Source organism: Cupressus sempervirens, chromosome 8, assembly GCF_028749045.1.
Source record: "Cupressus sempervirens isolate cs-2001-9-10 chromosome 8, ASM2874904v1, whole genome shotgun sequence".
In the NCBI taxonomy this organism is placed as follows: Eukaryota; Viridiplantae; Streptophyta; class Pinopsida; order Cupressales; family Cupressaceae; genus Cupressus; species Cupressus sempervirens.
The window spans coordinates 226748002-226766287 of NC_143125.1; the positions used below are offsets into that span (position 1 = coordinate 226748002).

At 40.8% G+C, this 18286-nt stretch overlaps 1 protein-coding gene across 1 annotated transcript in view; it reads left to right on the forward strand.

Annotated features, from left to right (window-relative positions):
- The first annotated feature begins 1518 nt into the window (after positions 1 to 1518).
- Positions 1519 to 18286, forward strand: part of LOC149542323 (Peptidase M20/M25/M40 family protein) — a 148184-nt gene continuing 131416 nt past the window's right edge. The window contains exon 1 of the mRNA XM_089797299.1: positions 1519 to 2628. Coding sequence (XP_089653425.1) covers positions 1786 to 2628 — 843 coding nt within the window. The 5' untranslated portion in view covers positions 1519 to 1785. The remainder of the gene's footprint in view (positions 2629 to 18286) is intronic.

Genomic DNA, 18286 nt, shown 5'->3' on the forward strand with positions numbered 1-18286 from the left:
CTAGTTTTGAAAAAAAATCTTCTCAAAGAAGGTTCTCCATCAATCTCCTCATTCCACAAGATCCTTCTTAACATCAGGCTCTTACCATTTTAAGGTTCATTAGGTGTCTTAGCAACTTCCCCACAAGACAAAGTGCTTTTTCTATTACCTCAAATCTTCTTTCCAGAGTTAGTGCATTCAAAAGCTCTATGTCATTCTTCACCACATTTATAACAAGTACCCTTAAACCAATATCTTTTTTTCTCTTTTTCCACCATTATTATTCTTAAAGTAACTAGTATCGGTAACTTTAGTGTAGTTACCTCTTTTACTGGAAGGTTCTTCCTCCCATTTTGATTTTTCTTTATCTTTACTGTGTTGTCAGATCTACTACTCTCTCTCCATATGTTCTACCTTTGCTTCTTTCAAATTTACAACCTCTTCCTCTTTGCCTCTGATCATGTCTCTTGGCCAATCTTTCTTCAGCCTTCAAAGCATACTTATATTCATTTCTATTTTTGTTGAAGCTATTTTTTTCTTCAAAAATTAAAGATAAACACTCTCAATTGATGACACGATATAGAGTGTTCCAACAAAGTTTGAACCTTGATTATAGATACTAGACAAGAAGCCCCAGCCATATTATTCTTGATTATTAATAAATTATGTTCCAAGGGAACGTGTCCCCAATGATTTTGGGGTCATACTCATCCTGGGAATGAAATAGGGATGTGGTGACAAATTTTTTCCATCCCCAAAGCCATTCTATTTTTGTCAAATTCGAAAACGTCCCCCAAAACGACCAATTTCTTTTTTGCAGGAAACTTGGGGACAACTAGCAGTACTATCCATCATTGAAATTGTTGGTCGTCCCCCTTTTTCCAGCCAATTGGGTAAAGGCAAAACATCCCTCCAAAATCATTTTAAATTATTTTTGTTGTCTCTGCAAGCCTTTAGTTGTCTTAATGACATAATACAAATATGCAAACCATATTTGGTCCATTAAAATACTAAAACACTTATTCTTCTACTCATTTTAAGATTTGGCATATTTGCTAAGAGGAAGGGAAAAACTATATAAAAGAACAATGACAATGAGAATAGACTGCATTTAGTATTTAATGCTTACCATTTTAGTTGGACTTCTCTTTATTTCATTATGATTTCATGCATAATACTTGAACTTTAGACATTTTGATTTTTGCTATATATGTATGTGATATTGTTATAATGAAGTACTTAGTATTGTCATTTGATAGTTTTCCATGTATTGATCTTCTAAAATCTATAGTGAATGGTTTATCAATGTTATGATATGCATATTTGAATTCTATCTTTATATCTTAAAAAATTCCCATATTTTTTTATGCCGTCCTTTGAGGTTTTGTCCCCTATATTATGGCTTTAAAATCTTTTTATTAACAATGCATAAAAAAAAACATAAAATATAATAATGTAAATAATATGAATAAATTGTCCATAAAATTAATTAATAATAATATACAAATATTTATATAACATATATTGTAAAGCTGATTCATTGATGACGGCTCCTGAAATGATTCTAAAGATTCTGATCATCAACCACTGTAATATTTTAGGAAAAGAACTATTAGCCCAATCGGTTTCAAGAAAGATTCCACTCCTTGAATCAATCAGGTTATCAGGCGACACCATAAGTTTAATATAATCAATGCGAATCAAATACTGGGCACTGATATCTTTCTTTAATCTATCATTTCTCAACTGAGCTGTAATCATCGTATATTAAGGTGGTATAGCGCTGTTGCAGGTAGATAGGTGAAGATGGGAATAACCCAACTCATGTTGTTATTGCGATTATTTCTTCTGTTTTGTACTCTCTCTTCCTTTCATTCAGCTGAGGATGAGTTAGCCGTAACCCGCTTTCAGCAATACTTAAGAATACCAACTGCGCACCCCAATCCCAACTATAAACCAGCCAAAGAATTCATACTCTCCAGAGCCAAATCCATAGGCCTTGATATCCAAGTACTAGAATTCATCAAAGAGAAACCTCTTATACTCCTCACTTGGACTGGCAAAAACCCTTCATTGCCTTCTATACTGTTGAACTCTCATATGGACAGTGTTCCAGCAGAGGCAGACAAATGGGTTCATAACCCATTTGAGGCCACCAAGGACAACATAGGCAATATTTATGCCAGGGGAGCCCAAGATGACAAATGCATTGGAATGCAGTATCTTGAAGCTATTGAAAGACTTAAAACACAAGGATTTCAACCTCTAAGAACAGTGTACGTATCTTATGTCCCCGATGAGGAAATTGGTGGCAGGGATGGATCCATGACCTTTGTTCAATCCAATGAATTTGAAAAATTGCATGTGGCTTTTGTGCTTGATGAAGGACAGGCGAGCCCCAATGAACATTACAGGGTTTTCTATGCAGACCGGATTCCTTGGAGGTTGATTATAAAGGCTACTGGCGCTCCAGGTCATGGTTCTAGGCTCTACGATAACAGTGCTCTTGAGAATCTAATTAAGAGTATGGCTGTTATAGATCGTTTTAGATCAGCTCAATTTCATCTAGTGAAGTCTGGAATGGCAAAGTATGGAGAGGTGATATCTGTGAATCCAGCTTACGTCAAAGCGGGGACTCCCACCCCTATTGTGAGTATTGGATTTATATTTGGCAAATGGTGTTGAGAATATTTTTCAGATTTTATTTTGTTTCAGAGATTATATGGATTTACCAACATATTAGGAGCAAGATAAACTGATATATCTTGTCCAGAGACAACCACATACATTCCAAAAAAGAGGGCAATATTTACGAGTTTTGTCCTGAAAGAACCTAGTTGTTAAAAATCTTCTCTAATGTAAAGTCCACCATAAAATGTGTCCCAGAAGAGTTCAATCTGAAGATAGCTTTAAAGAAGCCAATCTGTAGCTACGCTTTATAGTATTAACATCCTCTGCAACATGATTTTCTGTGGACATGTAGGACACAAAGGAAAGTCCTATTGAATTTTTGCACATTTGCTTATTTTCGTCCTGGACCCTGTCTGCGTACAAATTTCTGTGTATAAGCTAATTTTTGCACCAGAGTAATGAGTGACATAATTCCATCTACTAGAATTTGTATAAATAGCTCATTGACAGGAGATGTCAAAATGAAAACAATGAACATAGATACATCATACATGATAGACAAATTACTAGCTGGAGTTTGGATTGGCGAGCTGCTATAGGGGGTGGTCAACAAATAGAATTAAACTAGAGCGTGACTCGTCGCATTTTATCCATTAAGCTTGCTAAAGCATTATAAGGATTCAACATGATACAAATTAGTCATGGCTGGGTGGACGATTTAATGATACTATCTAATATTTTCTTGTATAAATATAAAATATTATTGAAATTCTAATGATTCGACAGCAACTTTTAGAGTTTCCTCTTTTTTTTATGGAACATTTGTCATAATTTATAATGGAAGAAAAGCATCATGTGGCAAATTTTACTTTTCTATAGTCAACCAATCTAGATATAACTGTGAAGGTTTACCAAATTAGGTGATTTCTCATTGCTGTGTTCCTTCATTTAGACCAAGCCATTCTCATGTCAGGTCTTAATAACTTATTGATTACCACTTCATCCTTTCTTTTTTTTGTTTTTCCTAGGACTTACCTTTTTTGGGGTCCAAAACTGCTGCTTTTCATTTCTTTGGAGTTCCACTTACAAGTATTGCAAAAATTATTACAACACAATATTTTAAAACTCTATTAGAGGATTGATTATTTCAAAAAGCTTCATATTTTTATATAGAGATTGGAGAAAAAACCATTTAAATAGACAAATATTACATGACTCAATAAAAAAAAGGAAAAAAATGAAAAAGAAAAAAAAAGGACATGCCACTGGGGTGGCTTTATTACAATTGGAAGCGTTATCTTTTCATAATGTAATATTTATTGTAATTTCCCCTTAAGGCTTACTTTTCTGAAAACATAACAAGCTAAGAACACCTTGAACCATGCATATGTCATTCTTCAGAAGTTTCTCTTTGAAAATAAACCATGAATTGGGTAGAATACAAAAGATATGAAATGCAAACCCCCAAGCTGAATGCTTAGCTTATTCCTGATCTGATCATCTTTGGGCCATCATAACACAGAGAAAATGATCTTCAACAAAAATTTCACACAATGATCGAGATGCTACTTGCATACCATCAATTGCATACTCACATGTCATCCACGCCTTTCAAACATACACACACTAAACCCACTAGGATTGAACCTAGATCATACACACACATATGTAAGTATATATGTGTGTGTATATCATAGTAACACGGGGACGCGTCCCCCCCCTTTTTGCTCGACGTCTCGGAGACTTCAACGCACTGGAGACTTGGGGACTCCGTCTCCCCGTCCCCAGCGGTGCCACTAGATTCCACCACCTCCACCGAGGATGGGAGACATCCTGCTATTCACTATTTGCAAATTCAACTATTTATGTTTAATGTTCGATGCTCCAATTCAATGCAATGTTTCAAGTATTCACTCTTTTACATCTTTACATCCTATATTGCAATACATATTTTCATAACTAACATTTTTAAATACCATATGCATAGATATATACACCCCTCTTGTCCCCTGCCGCCGTCTGCCCACCGTCCCCCCGCCGTCCCCAAATTAAGGCCCCTCTGTCCCCCCGTCCCGGAAACTTGTCCCCCCGTTTCGCCGTCCCCCCGTCCCCCAGGGTGGTGTAACTATGGTGTATATATATATTTTACAATGATGATTACATTCACGTGTCCCCCTAGAAGGAATATTGCCTTTGTAAGTCAGCTACAAGAATAATCCTTACACCAAATGTGTAACAGGACAGTTCTAAAAGCTCACATGTTACTCTTGGAGAAGCTATATGCTATGCATTACCCTTCACACACTCTATTAGGTCAAATGAATATGAAATGACCCCAACTGGTTATAGCTCAGTTCACACCAATTCTCTATACCAAGTAGTTGTTTGACATTTCATCAAACACTTGGCAAGCAAACTTATTACCACTGTAATGACCCTTAACTGATCCCACTGACTATGCTGATAGATTTCAGATTTCATACATCTCTTTTGCCTGTGTTCATACTTTGGATTTTGCATATATAAATATAAGAAAGAAATGACAGTGCTGGATATTGGCAAAGTACGAACCAACTGGTTCAGGAATGAAAGATTCCATTGCAATTTTATTATGAAACCAATAAACATTTCACAACAAATTACAATGGCAAAGAACCTGTTAAACTCCAGCTTCGAATTAATGTGCAGCAGGTCTGGTTATAGCATTCTCATGGGCCTGAGACTGTTGTTTTCTTACAATATAAACCCCACCAGGTAGCATTTAAGATCTGTAACTGTAGTCGCTGCACTGGCTTTATCACAGGTCAAATATACAAGGTGATGGGCTTGTTATTGGTATCCAATCTGAGCGTGTAAATAGAACAGCCCGCTAGGGCCTGCAACCTCCAAACAGCAGGTGAGAAATGCTTGCAGCCACCTGGTCTTGCCATTCCCCTACAAGCAATCAGGCCGCCAAGATTGAAATGCAAACAACGTCCATATACAAGGTGTTCAATGTCTTCTAATAGAGACACACGTGTGCCCAGAAAATCAGAAAATGCAGATTAATCAAATGCTGATCTGGGCCTTCCTAGATGCCCAAAATATTGATATGTTGGTATCCCTATAAGGAGATTCATATGCAGAATTTTGACTCTCCTTACAGCAATTAAATTCACAATAATTCGGTCTTCCAAGTAACAGTAGAAAACAGAAATGGAAGACTCACTATCTCAGAAATTGATCCACAATACTTCAGCTGTGGGATCAATGCACAACTCGAAACTCCAGATCCTTATACTCGGCAAGGGCACAAAACGTCACAAAGATGACAAGAGAAAAATTGTTTACCGTATAGGGTAAACGGATACTATTGCATCAATAGATTAGAATGTAACTTAGAGCAAAGACTTTATTTATATAAGAAATATGCAATTCCGAGTACAAAGATTACAATGATGATCCAATAGTCCATTCAGACGATGTACATATATTTTCTCAAAGGGGTGGCTCAACTGTCACGCACCCTTTCGGATACAATTCTACCCATCGGCTACAATATGGATTTTACTGACAACATCATCCCCCCCCAAAAGTAAAGTCGTCTCCGAATGAAAAAATTAAAAACTCAAAACATAACCCAAACACTAATTACATCAAGATTTAGACAACTAGGAAGAGGGATGCGTCCCTGGTGTGGTAGACGTCCGTGCTCTAAGCTTGTTCAGCTCCGCTTGTGGCTCATGCATTTTCCTGATCCGTACCTTTAAATCTGCGTCAACCTCCATCTGAATCTCCAAGGCTATTTGCATCATCTCAACAATCTCTCCAAGTTCCTTCTCATTCTCCGCTGCCACCTACTGTAGCTGACTCTGTTGAGCCAAAAATGTTGTCCTCTTGGAGTTCCAGCTGCTCTCTCCGACTCTCAAGCTGCCTTCTCTGTAGCTAGTTTTGCCTTCATTGCTGCTAACTTGGTAGCTGACTCTTCCTGAGTCCTCTCTACCTCTACCTGGTCTACCTGGCTCCTCTGAAAGGCATAGTAAGCATCCTTGTATATCTGGACTATCTCCTAAGTCAAAGCCTCTATGTAGCTCTCCCCAACCAACTCTTTCGTATTGGCCCAATCCTTGCACATCTTTAAAGTCTCAACTTTGGGCTGCCCGCACTCGTCAAAGTAGATTGAAAAGGTATTTGGGCACCCTACTCTCATGAGATATGACGTGCTCAGCTTCTCTACCACTAAATCCAAGGCCTGTGTCTGTGCAGAGGCCACCGCTTGGCGAGCCTGAGTCGCCATATCACCGATAAATGCCTTCACACCCTCTCCCATCGATGCATTTAGCCCCCCTGTAAGCTACTTAGTGCCCATAGCCATCTTCATTGCCTCTACCATCCGCTTAACAGTGCTCTCCATGGAGAAGTGTGGCATCCCATCGATTTGCGTTAGGTGACTCTTGTCCACCTACGTGCCTACAGGATCTCCTTCTGGGGCTACTTCTCGCATAGGTGTGATAATGTCTGTTGCTCGAGGTGCTGGTGTGCGGTTAAACCTCGTAATCAAGTACGTGCTCAACCTCTGAGATTTACTTTCTCTGTTTGGCTCCTCTACTAGCGTTGCTAACAATGCTGCATCCATCATAACCACCGTGTCTGAACCTACTACATCCAAGTGAACACTAGGTGTCCTCAAACCCTCACCCATTCCCATCTCCATCACTCCTTCCCGAGTGTCTATCTCATGATCGGGTATAAGTATCTCAGCCCCCACCTTTGGTGCAGTTGGAAAAGTCTCTTAGACAACCCCTTCAGGTAACCCCATTGCTACCTCCAATACAACTGTATCTAGTACTGCTATATCGACTAAAGGCTCGATACCCCTTGAAGGTGCTAATGCTGTTGGCTAGCCTGATGGCTGGGGTGGTGGCTGTGCTACTGGTTTGGCTGCTATAGTGAGCAGAGTCATGACTACTAACTGCCTAAACTTAAATTGCCCGAAACCAGGAGTGTCCACACCTGCGGGGACTAAGTGCAAGTGAGAGGTAGCTGTGAGGGACCTCGGAAATAGTAGTGGTGGTGCTATGATAACTTTGACTTCCTCATCATCCTCCACTTCTTCCTCTAAGTCATTAGTATACTCGGAGGATGTGTTATGTCTCCCACTTTCCATGTTCTCATGCTTAGAGCTCTCCACTTCTTGTCGCATCCTGTTCTGCCCAATGGCTTTCTGCCCTCTGGGAATATTAAGATGTTTCCATTGCATGATCGGAGGCTCCCCTGGTTCTGTCAGACGTGGCTTGATCTCCAACCTATCATTGGGTATTATCCGTGCAATAGCATCAAGGAATAGGCCGATGGCATAGTGCGGCATATAAAACGTCTTGTGCTACAACGTCATGAACTGCTGCATGCGCTCAGCTAGTAAGGATGTCGAGTCATATACTATGCCATTCATGATACCGTTCATCATGGTCGCCTGTAGAAATGAGATGTCTAGTACCCTACTTGAACCGGTGAGTCTACTCGTTACTAAGTTCATCAGACAATGTCAATGTCCTTTCAGAACATTAGATTTCTTCAATTCCCTTCCCTTTGAAGGATCAATGAAGGCTTCGCTTTTTGCCTTTAGTCATTTCTCACATACCAATTCTATTAGCTGCTCCTTGACTCTCCGTTCGAGTTTCTTTGGCTTGTTATTGATTTTCCTTCCTCCCTGCGCATGACTTGGTATGCCGAATACCCTAGTGAAGTCTGCGACTCTAAAAGATATTACTGAATTCTATCCCAGATAAGGAAATGAGCTTGTTTGCGAGAATCTATTATAGGTTTCCAGCATGGTGTGGAGAAAATCCTCAAAGTCGTGAATACAAAATACTAGCATCTGCAGTGCCTATTCCACTTGTGCCCTTCGTATGCTATCCTTTGCAAAGTGATCATTTGGACTCTTTTGCCACCACTTTCTACACTCTAGCCTGTTCAAACCCTCAAAAGTCACATTTTGAGGTCTGAGATGCATAGTTGCAGCCGATTGTGCCCTTGCCTTCGTTTTTCCTGTATTGCTTGCAATACGTACACCCAATGGTAAAGACTACACATTCCTGTTCATTGTGTTGCTTGATGAATCTTCTTCTAGTTTCTTCTTCCATGCTCTCTTTCTGGTTGAATGCATACTGTCACCTCTTTTATCCTTTTGCTTGTCAGAAACAATTCAGCTGGTGAACCGATTTTACAACTACCAATCCCTTGCGTGAATTCAACCGTATGTCCTTCACTATTTCTCTTTCCTGGCCGTCTAGATAAGATAAGATAATAATATTAATGTCCAACAAAAAACTACAAGGGTTTATGGGACTGAGCATACAAACAAAAGAGCCGACCATAGCAGGAGCACCAAACGGTGTCTGAGAAGAAATAAAACAAGACACAAAACCAGAAAAACCAAGGTAAGGACTAAGGATCCTTACTTGGTACAAAGAAATCAGTCACGAAAGTGTAGAACTGTGAACAATCCAGAGTCTAAGATCCTCTCCGAGAACCACTGGAAGAGTGTCGCTGACTGGAAAGACTGGTGCAATGTCGGATTGATCTGGAGTGAGTGGTACTGGATGACCTTTTTGCGCGCTGTGGTGGAGACAGGGGGAGAAAAAGGCGGTGATGCCTTGAGGTATGAATGACTACAGGGTATGTTCACGGAGCTAGGTGGCCTCCTGTAGGTAAAGTGCAAGGCATCGCTGGTCAATATAGCTAAAGAACATTGAAAGAGAAAAGCAATCTTTGAATAAGCAGTAAAATCTCCCTTTGATCTCATAGTAGGTAGGACAGTGAAATATAAAGTGAGTCTTAGTCTCCACCTCTGCCAAAGTACAAGGTCGATAGATACGGTCCTCTCTATCCATATGGTGATCAGTCTGGACCCAAAGACGGTGGGAGTCAACTTTGAAGGAGCCCAAAGAGAATCTTAGAGTGTGACTTTAGCACCGATAAAGATAAGCAAGGCGGACAATAATACCATTCTGAATCTCAAGAAAATGCTTAGCTTAAAAGGCCATCTTTGGATGTAATCCACCAGGAGGATTGCGCTAGGTAGTGATAATGTACTGTCTATAGATATCCTTTCTGACATGCTCATTCATTTCTTGACGTGAGGGAGGAGGTGAGCAAGAGCATCCAACGAGAACTGGTAAGGAGGAGGATGATCAATCTCAATCCTGATCGAACTCAACAGAGAGGTGGCCTCGGTGTACCAACAACGAGATCTAGTGCTAGTGTTTGATCTCATAACCATAATAGAAGAACAGTATGCCAAATGAGAATATTTATGTCAGTTGATAGCCGAATCCGTAAAGCCTTGAAGCCAATGGAGAAACCAGATCAAGTCAAAAATGGCTGCAAGTTTGAAAGGATGAGCTCCAAACTCGGCCAAAACAATGCTGTGGGGGGTGAGTCTGTGACATCTAATGATACACCGTAAAACCAACGTTTGAACACGCTCTATAGAGGCCCAATCGGAAGTAAGAAGAGAAGGTCCACAAACCACCGAGCCATAGAGAACAATCAGTCAAACCAAGGAGTCCAAGAGGGACAACTTGGACGAAATGTCCTAAAAATGATATTTGAAGCACTATCTCTCGAGCATGGTTAGAGAACCCATGCCCTTACTAACTCTGGACTGAATAGCTGGTCTCAAGCTGAAGCGGGGTCTTGAGAACTTCACCTCGAGATACATGTAAGAAGAAGTAATCTCAACCTCCTGCCCCTGAAAGAAGAAATGAAGATAAGAGATCTTTAAATAGTTAAAGATCATAACTCGAGTCTTGGTCAAATTGACCATGAGATGACGTTGATCACAAAAAGAAGCCAAACCATCAAGGAGTCTCTAACAACTGTCAGGAGAAGAGGCCAAGAGAACAACATCATCAACAAAAAGGAGAATGGATATCAAAACTTGATGCAAATAGCACTCGTCACCAGGTTGTGAGGAGTTCACAAGGAAATCCTCGAGCTCATCAATATATAACCCAAAAAGATTAGAAGAAAGGGGGCAACCCTGCTTCACCCCAACGGTGCTTTGAATCGAAATAGAAAAGCCCTCTGGAGTCCTGAATCGACCAATCACCTTCTCGTCCAGTCTATCTAAGATCCCAATCTCACTAAGTTTCTGAAATAAGGCCATCCTAGGAACATAATCAAAAGCCTTGCGGAAGTTCACAAAACAGTAGTAGACTTTCTCAGAGCGGTGCCTAGCCTCCTCAATAATAGACTGCAACGTGAAGACATGATCCATAATTATAGTTCTCCTGATACTGGCCTGACCTCTTGCTCCACACCCTTTCTTGTCAAGCTCTCTAGATAGCATAGTGTTCAGAGCAGTGGCATAAAGTTTGGCAAAAGTATGCCCGATCATGATGGTCTTGTAGTTACCAGGGTCGGAAGTAGGCCCAAATTTATGAGTAGGGTAAATCATATGTCATGACCAGGACTCAGGAAATCCAGTACAAACCACTCTATTAAAGAGTGTAGTAAAGTAGGATCCAAGGACCGAAGCACCAAGTTTGAAAAGTTCTACCTGGAAACCTTCCTCATCCGCTGCTCTACTGCATCTCATGGATCTAACGGCCTTATAAATATTGGAGGGGGTGAACAGATGATAATAAGGAGGTGGAGTGGAATGAAGAGGTGGTTGCCTTGGAATGTCATAAAGCGTAATGGTGCAGGAGGTTAGAGAGTGAATGTCAAGGATGGAGGGTAGGGGGGACAGCGAGGGAAAAAGGTACACCAAAAGATCTAGAGATTCTAAATAAGCGTGGAGCAAAGGAATCTGCACTAAGAAGAGGCAAAAGAATGTTTCTTGTGGTGAAGAAAACAGAGGTAAGAGGAATGTAGGTGGATGAAAGAAGGAGACTGAGTCTCAAAAGAGAAGTGAACAGAGCGATGGAAAGCTTTACAATCAACATTGAACCATTGGTTCATAGGACATGTATTCCAATGCTTAGACCTGAGAGAAGGAGGAGAACGAACTTCCAAATAGTAGAAGCAAGTAAATCAAACATTGTGGAGGCCGCATACGAATCACTAAAACTAGTAGGTATCAAAAGTCTCTTAAGATGGCAGAAAAGAGCTCACCATCTCCCTTGGGGTAGTGGAAGCGAGTAGGGGTGTAGGCAGTGTCAGACGGGATGCGGGGGGGCTGGGGAGAAGGCGACGAACAGAGAGAGACACAGATAGTAATGCAAAGAAGAGCATGGTCAGCAAAGGGGAGACGAGAAATGGTGAAACTGTGAATGGAGGGAATGAAGGAAGAAGAGGTGATGACATAGTCCACAACACTCACACTGCCACAATGGGGCCAGCAGGTAAAGAGGTTAGAATCAAGAAAGGATGATAAATTGTTCAGAATCAACAAACCAGAAGACTCGCAGAGCTGGAGGAGGTGGTGACTGTAACAAGAGAGAGGCCCAAGGGCATCATTCGAGGTATGCTGAAGTCCTAGACTAGGTAGATCTATCTTAGAAGTGCAGATTGAATTAGAGCCTTGGTATGTATAGGGGTTTGGAGATTCTTGGTTTGTGTGTTGAAGTCTCCAAGAATACTAATGTCGCCCAAAGCTGCAAACTGCAAGATACTCTCGTCAAGATTGCAAAATGGATCCCCATCCTTGGCCTCATGAATGGCATATGGAGAAGAGGTCGGTGGAAAGTAACAATTGATGTGTAGTTGATAATATTATCCCTAATCAAACAAGTAACACCCCCAGACCCACGGACCCACCAGAAGTACAAACATCCTCTTTGCAAATTGACAACCACTAGTATCCAAGATAACTTGAAAGAGGGTGCACGGGACTCTCGTGGGTTTCTGTAATAGCCAAAATATCGGCGAACCCCACGCATTGTGAAAGAGACAAGGTAATGACCATAAAGAGCCATTACCATTCCAACAATTGACAAGAAGAGATGGAGCGGAGGGCTTCCTCTTATTAGATTGCTTTCGAAATCGTCATGTAGTTTTGGAGGACTACCTCGCCTCCCATCCACTAGGAGGAGAATCACGGACAACTGCTCTAAGATTCCTAATAACAACCCATTTTCTAGCCCGCCTAGCATCTACCACAATTCCTCGAGCATGTTTCAGCTCTGTAACTTGTGCCTTTGTGAGATCTTCATCAAGATAAATTTTAGAGGAGACAGAGAACAACTTTCTCTTCGCTCTAAGAGCATGAAGCCTGCCAGAAAAAGAGAAAAACTTGATGAAAAGAGCATTTGCTGGACCAAACCAACACTTATCTAAAGTGATATCAGAAATACCGAGCTGGTCAATGAGGAAAGAGTGTCCAGAAGAAAGAGGATCAAAAGTGCAATTTCAATACCTCAATTGCGTGTATGGCCATATAGTCTTTAATACTTTGAGCCTCTTTCTCTCAGCTCACTACCTTTCTGCCGATTACCCTCCTAAGCCATCTGCTTCTGGTTGGCCGTACGGGCTTCCTCATTTATTCTTCTTCATTGCTTTGGCAATCTGTCGTCATTCCCTTGAAGCCGTGACCGTACAACCATACAGTTTGTTCTTTGCCCTCTGCATGTGTTTGAAACACTGAGAAACTCCTTCCTTTTCTCCATTGTCGTATGGTACTTTAGATTGTGTTCAATGGCTCCTCGGTCGTATGATATTTGCCCCTTTGAAGTAGCAAGTCCATACGGTAATCTCAATTTGTGTTATCTTGTTGCTTTACGGTCTCCTCGGTTCTTAAGCTTCTCAGCCGTACAACAATCCAATGTATAACCCTCTCATAACCGTATAGTATTTAACCTTTCTCCTCCTGGCCGTATGGTTGGTGTTTGTACGGTTCCTTCAGCTTGTGTTCATATGGTGAAGGGGTGTTTTGATTACTCATCTAGGTTGTATGGTGGTTATAACCCAACACACATGCTTCACTGTAATTTCCTCAAAGTTGTACGATCAACTTCTCTTTATGTTTTCCTTATTATTGCTTTCCTTGTTATTGTACGATTGTACGTTCATCTCCTTCAGACACATCCTTCTTGACTATATGGTACGGTATCTAAGATTGGTCTTATGTCCTTTTCCTTGGTTGTACGACCTTTTGATATGGTGCTCGTTTTAATGTGCTCTTACTTTATTATTATTTATTATTTACATTTACATATATACATCATTGCTTATTATTATTTTTATATTGTCTCTGAGTTGCTCATCCATAGAGGCACGCTATTTCTTTCATGATAGACTTTCAGCTTTGACCCATTCACTGCATCGGGCACTTCCTTCCCATCGAGCGTCCATAGTTTTATTGCTCTATTATCGCTAACTTCGCGAATTTTATATGTTCCTAGCCATTTCAATTTCAACTAGAATTTGCTTGGTTTGATCTCGTTGCGCCCATTATACTTCAACACTAGTTGGCCCAGTTGAAACTTGTTCAACTTCAAGTGCTTGTCATGCCATGCCTTATGCTTATATTGTGTAACTTTCGTGGCCCATTGTGCCTGAAGTTGTCATTCATCAAGTTTATTTAAATTATACAATTTTTCCTTCAAACTTTCTATATTTCCTAGTTTGTTTCCAATCGCGATTCTTAAACTTGGTACCATGAATTCCATCAGTACCATGGTCTCCTGTCCATACATTAACTGAAACAAAGTGTGTCCCGTGGTTACCTTGTATGAGGTACGGTACACCCATAACATTGATGGTAGCTTTTCCTCCTAATCCTTGCCTTCAACTACGTAGGACTTGCAGATTACTACAACTAAGATTTTGTTGGTGGCTTCCGCTTGTTCATTTTCTCTTGGATAGTACGGGATCGATAGAGAATGGTATATCTTGAACTCTATGGTCAGTAGTCGGATGACATGATTGATGAAATGTCCCCCATGGTCGCTTGTCAACTGCAGCAGGATTTTGTACCTTGTGATGATCTGTTCATAAATGAATCTTGTTGTGCTTATTGCCAAGTTGTTTGGTAGGGCCCGCACCTCTACCCACTTGGTAAGGTACTCCGTAGCTACCACAATGTACTTGCATCTCTGGGTTTTACTTACCTTGAGGGGTTTGACAAGGTTCAACCCCCAATGTTCAATTAATTCCTGTGCATGTGAAGGGTTCAAAGGCATGAAATCCGTCTTCAGTGGTTTTCCAGCCCTCTGACATGTATTGCACACAATGACCCACTCCCTGGTGTTGTTGTGCATGGTTGGCCACCATAAACCCACTAGAAGTATCTTCCGCACAGTTGTATCCGGCCCCATATGTCCTCCTGCAGGTCCTTTATGTGCTTCCTTCAACACTCTAGAATGCACTGTCATAAAATCTGGTCAGGTCCCATCTTGTATATTAGCCCATTGATTAACTGAAATGTTTGACTCCTCAGCACCAATTTCCTCCTCTTGTTCGACGACATTTCCCTAGGAAACTGTACTATCAAAAGATATTCCTCGATAGTCGCATACTAAGATGGTAGTACGACACTCTGGAATAGTTGCACGTTAGGAAAATCGTCGTTGACTCCTTTTGGTGGTTCTCCTAGTTTGATCCTTGATGAATGGTCCGTGCTCACATGGCTTTTTCCAGGCTGTACCACACTTTTGAATATAAACTCCTGTAATAGTAATAGCCATCTACTTATCCGTCGCTGGATTATTGGCTTGTTTACGAGATATAAGAGTGCTTGATGATCTACATAAAATACGAATGGAGTTGCTAGTAGATAATGTCTAACATTCTGTACGACGTACACCATCCTGAGAGCCTCCCGCTTTGTTGTACTATAATTTTTTTCCACTTTAGATAGTAGCCTACTCGCAAAGTACACCGGATGATCCAATTTGTGTCACTTGTATGTGCCAATGTTGCTCCAATTGCATAGTTCGACACGTTGACATGAACATGAAACTCCTTCTCCCAATTTGGATAAGCCAGGATAGGTGTTGTAGCTAATCTTGTTTTCAATCCTTCTAAGGCTTCATTCTGCTTTGTATCCCATTTGTAGGGTTCTCCCTTGCAAGTTAGTTTGTCAAGCGGGTAGGATATTTTTGCAAAGCTCTTAATGAACCTTCGGTAGTATCCTATGTGCCCCAAGAATGATTTTACCTCTGTCACATCCATTGAAGGTGGCATTTTTAAGATTACCCTGACTTTGTCACTTTGTCAGGATCCGTTTTTAATCTTTCTTTGCATACTATGTCCCAATAACTTCCCTTGCAGTACCATGAATCTGCATTTCTTCGGATTTAGTGCCAGTCTCGCCCGTTTGGATCTTTCCATGCATTCTTTGAGTGTGGTCAAATGCTTGTTCTCTACACTAAAAATTGACCAATCGTCCAATAATGCTTTGAGATTCCTGACTAACATCTTATCGAATATGTGCAAGATAATTCTTTGAAATGTTGCCGGGGCATTACGTAGTCCGAACGACATTCTATTGTAGGTATACACTCCATCTTCAACTATGAAGGTTGTTTTAAGTTAATCTTCCTCGGCGATGGATATTTGGTTGTATCTAGAAAATCCATCCATGAATGTATAGATTTCATGCCCTGCAACTTCTTCCAAAAATACTGTTGGTGAATGGTATCGGGAACAAGTCCTTGATTGTTATTGCATTTAGGCATCGAAAGTCCACACACTTTTATCTGAGTGATGTCCTTCAGAGATATCACAATCGGTGATACCCACTCACTTGTTTGCACCCTACAAATAATGCCTGCTTCAAGCATTCGATTGATCTCATTAGTGATCCATGTAGCATAATTTTTGTTCATCCGATATGGCTGCTTTCGTACGGGTACTGCTCCCATCAGTGGTATATGATGGACACATAGTTCTGGCGGTACCCCTTTCAAGTCCTTATATGTCTATGCAAACATGTCCTTATATTCCATAAATATTTTAAATGCTGCTACCTTCAGGACTCGATTCCAGTCATCTCCTCCAAATATATTCTTTGGGTTAGCTTTGTCCCCTAAGTATATTGTTTTTACTGTAGGTTCTTCGTATTTAATAGGTTTGTCTTCACTAAATGTATGCATCATTGTTTCCTCTATCTATGCTTCTCCTTCCTTCACTTCTCTATACTCCTTCGGAAATTAATTTTCTTCTTTTCCATCCTCGACCCCTAACATGTTACAGCACAAAAAGAGCTCATAGTCCTCCATCTGCTAATGGAGTAGGTCATTTACAGAGTCTGGGTCCTCATCGTTAGACTCTCCTTCCAATCTCAGTATTCCTTCTCCATTAGGCTCCATCCGTTTCTTCCCTTCGTCGTCTCCTTCACCTTCGCCTTTGGAATCCAACGATGCTGCCGCCTCTCCTACATCTGTGTATGTGGGTCAATTATAAATCTCCAACCTCCGCTTACCATAGACAAAGTATTTCGTTTCTAATTATGTTTTACTTTTGCCTGTACTAGCCAAACTTGTCTGAGGATGGCATCGTACCCTTTTCTTTTTAATGGTATAACTGCAAAATCTAGTAAGAATGGTTGTCTCCCGATGGTTATAGATTGCGCCATCAGAGTCCTTAAAGGCTTGATCCCAAGCTGATCGACAGTAAGTAGTTGAAATGTAGGTCGCCCCAACTTCTTCCATATATCCTCCAGTAGCACATTCACTCCTGATCCTCCATCTATGATTGTGTCTATGAGGATGGTTCCAAGGATACCTATCTCTACTACTACAGGATGTCTTCCTGTAGTGAGTGCAAGTAGCATTGATTTTGCCGCAGTTGTTCTGCTGCCATCTTTTCCTCTCGTCCGTTGCTTTCGAGAGTGGTGGCATGTTCAATATTGCAGTCCATAGCTGAGGCATTGTAAGGTCATTTAGTTTCATTGGAACTTCTGTTTGCATTACCTGACGTATAATATTTTGTTCTGCTAGGTTCCTCCTTGAGGTGCCGGTAGTGTCTTTTGTTTGTGATTTTTTGGCTTCCATTTGTTTTTCTAATTCCGTTCGCGCTTGTTGTAACCTTTCCTTTTCCTCTTCTGCATTTGGATATGTTGCCTTCTTTGCTTGCTCTCGAGTGATGGCTAATGTCTCCTCATCATCACATGTTTCTATACTTAATAGGTTCACCTCGGGCTTCGGACATGTTGAATCCTTGTGGTCTCCAGGGCCACACCATCTACACAGTAGCTATAGTGTTCCCTTCATTGTACAATCTCTAGCGAGGTGTCCCTAGAGGTTGCACGCATGATATTGTATCATCGGCCGTCCACTTGGATCGTATTGAATCTGGCTTTGGCCCCCATTATTGTTATTATTATTATTATTGTTACCGCCCTGTCTTCCCCGGTTGTTGTTACAGTATCCTCTTGAGGTTGCTGCATCATTGTCCGTACTTGTTCCTGTTCCTAGGGTGGACACTTCCTATGTCAATAACACTTGCTAATGTCCCTTTGTTTTCATATTGAACAAGCATTCCTTTTTGGAATGTCTTGCAATTTGGTAGATATCGCAAAATTGTTTCTTCAAATAGGACCCCTTTGTATGACCCTCCTTACAATTTGTACATAGTTCCCCTCCTTTCACTGGGTTAGGATTCTTTTTCAGATTTTTGAACTCCATCATTCGTAACATGTGCTTTTGTAGTGCTCAAACCTTCTTACTTGATTCTTCGTCGCTGCTACTGCTTTTGAGAGATGAATAGTTTGAGTCCGATGATTTGTTTTTCTTCTTTTTGCTTGTTT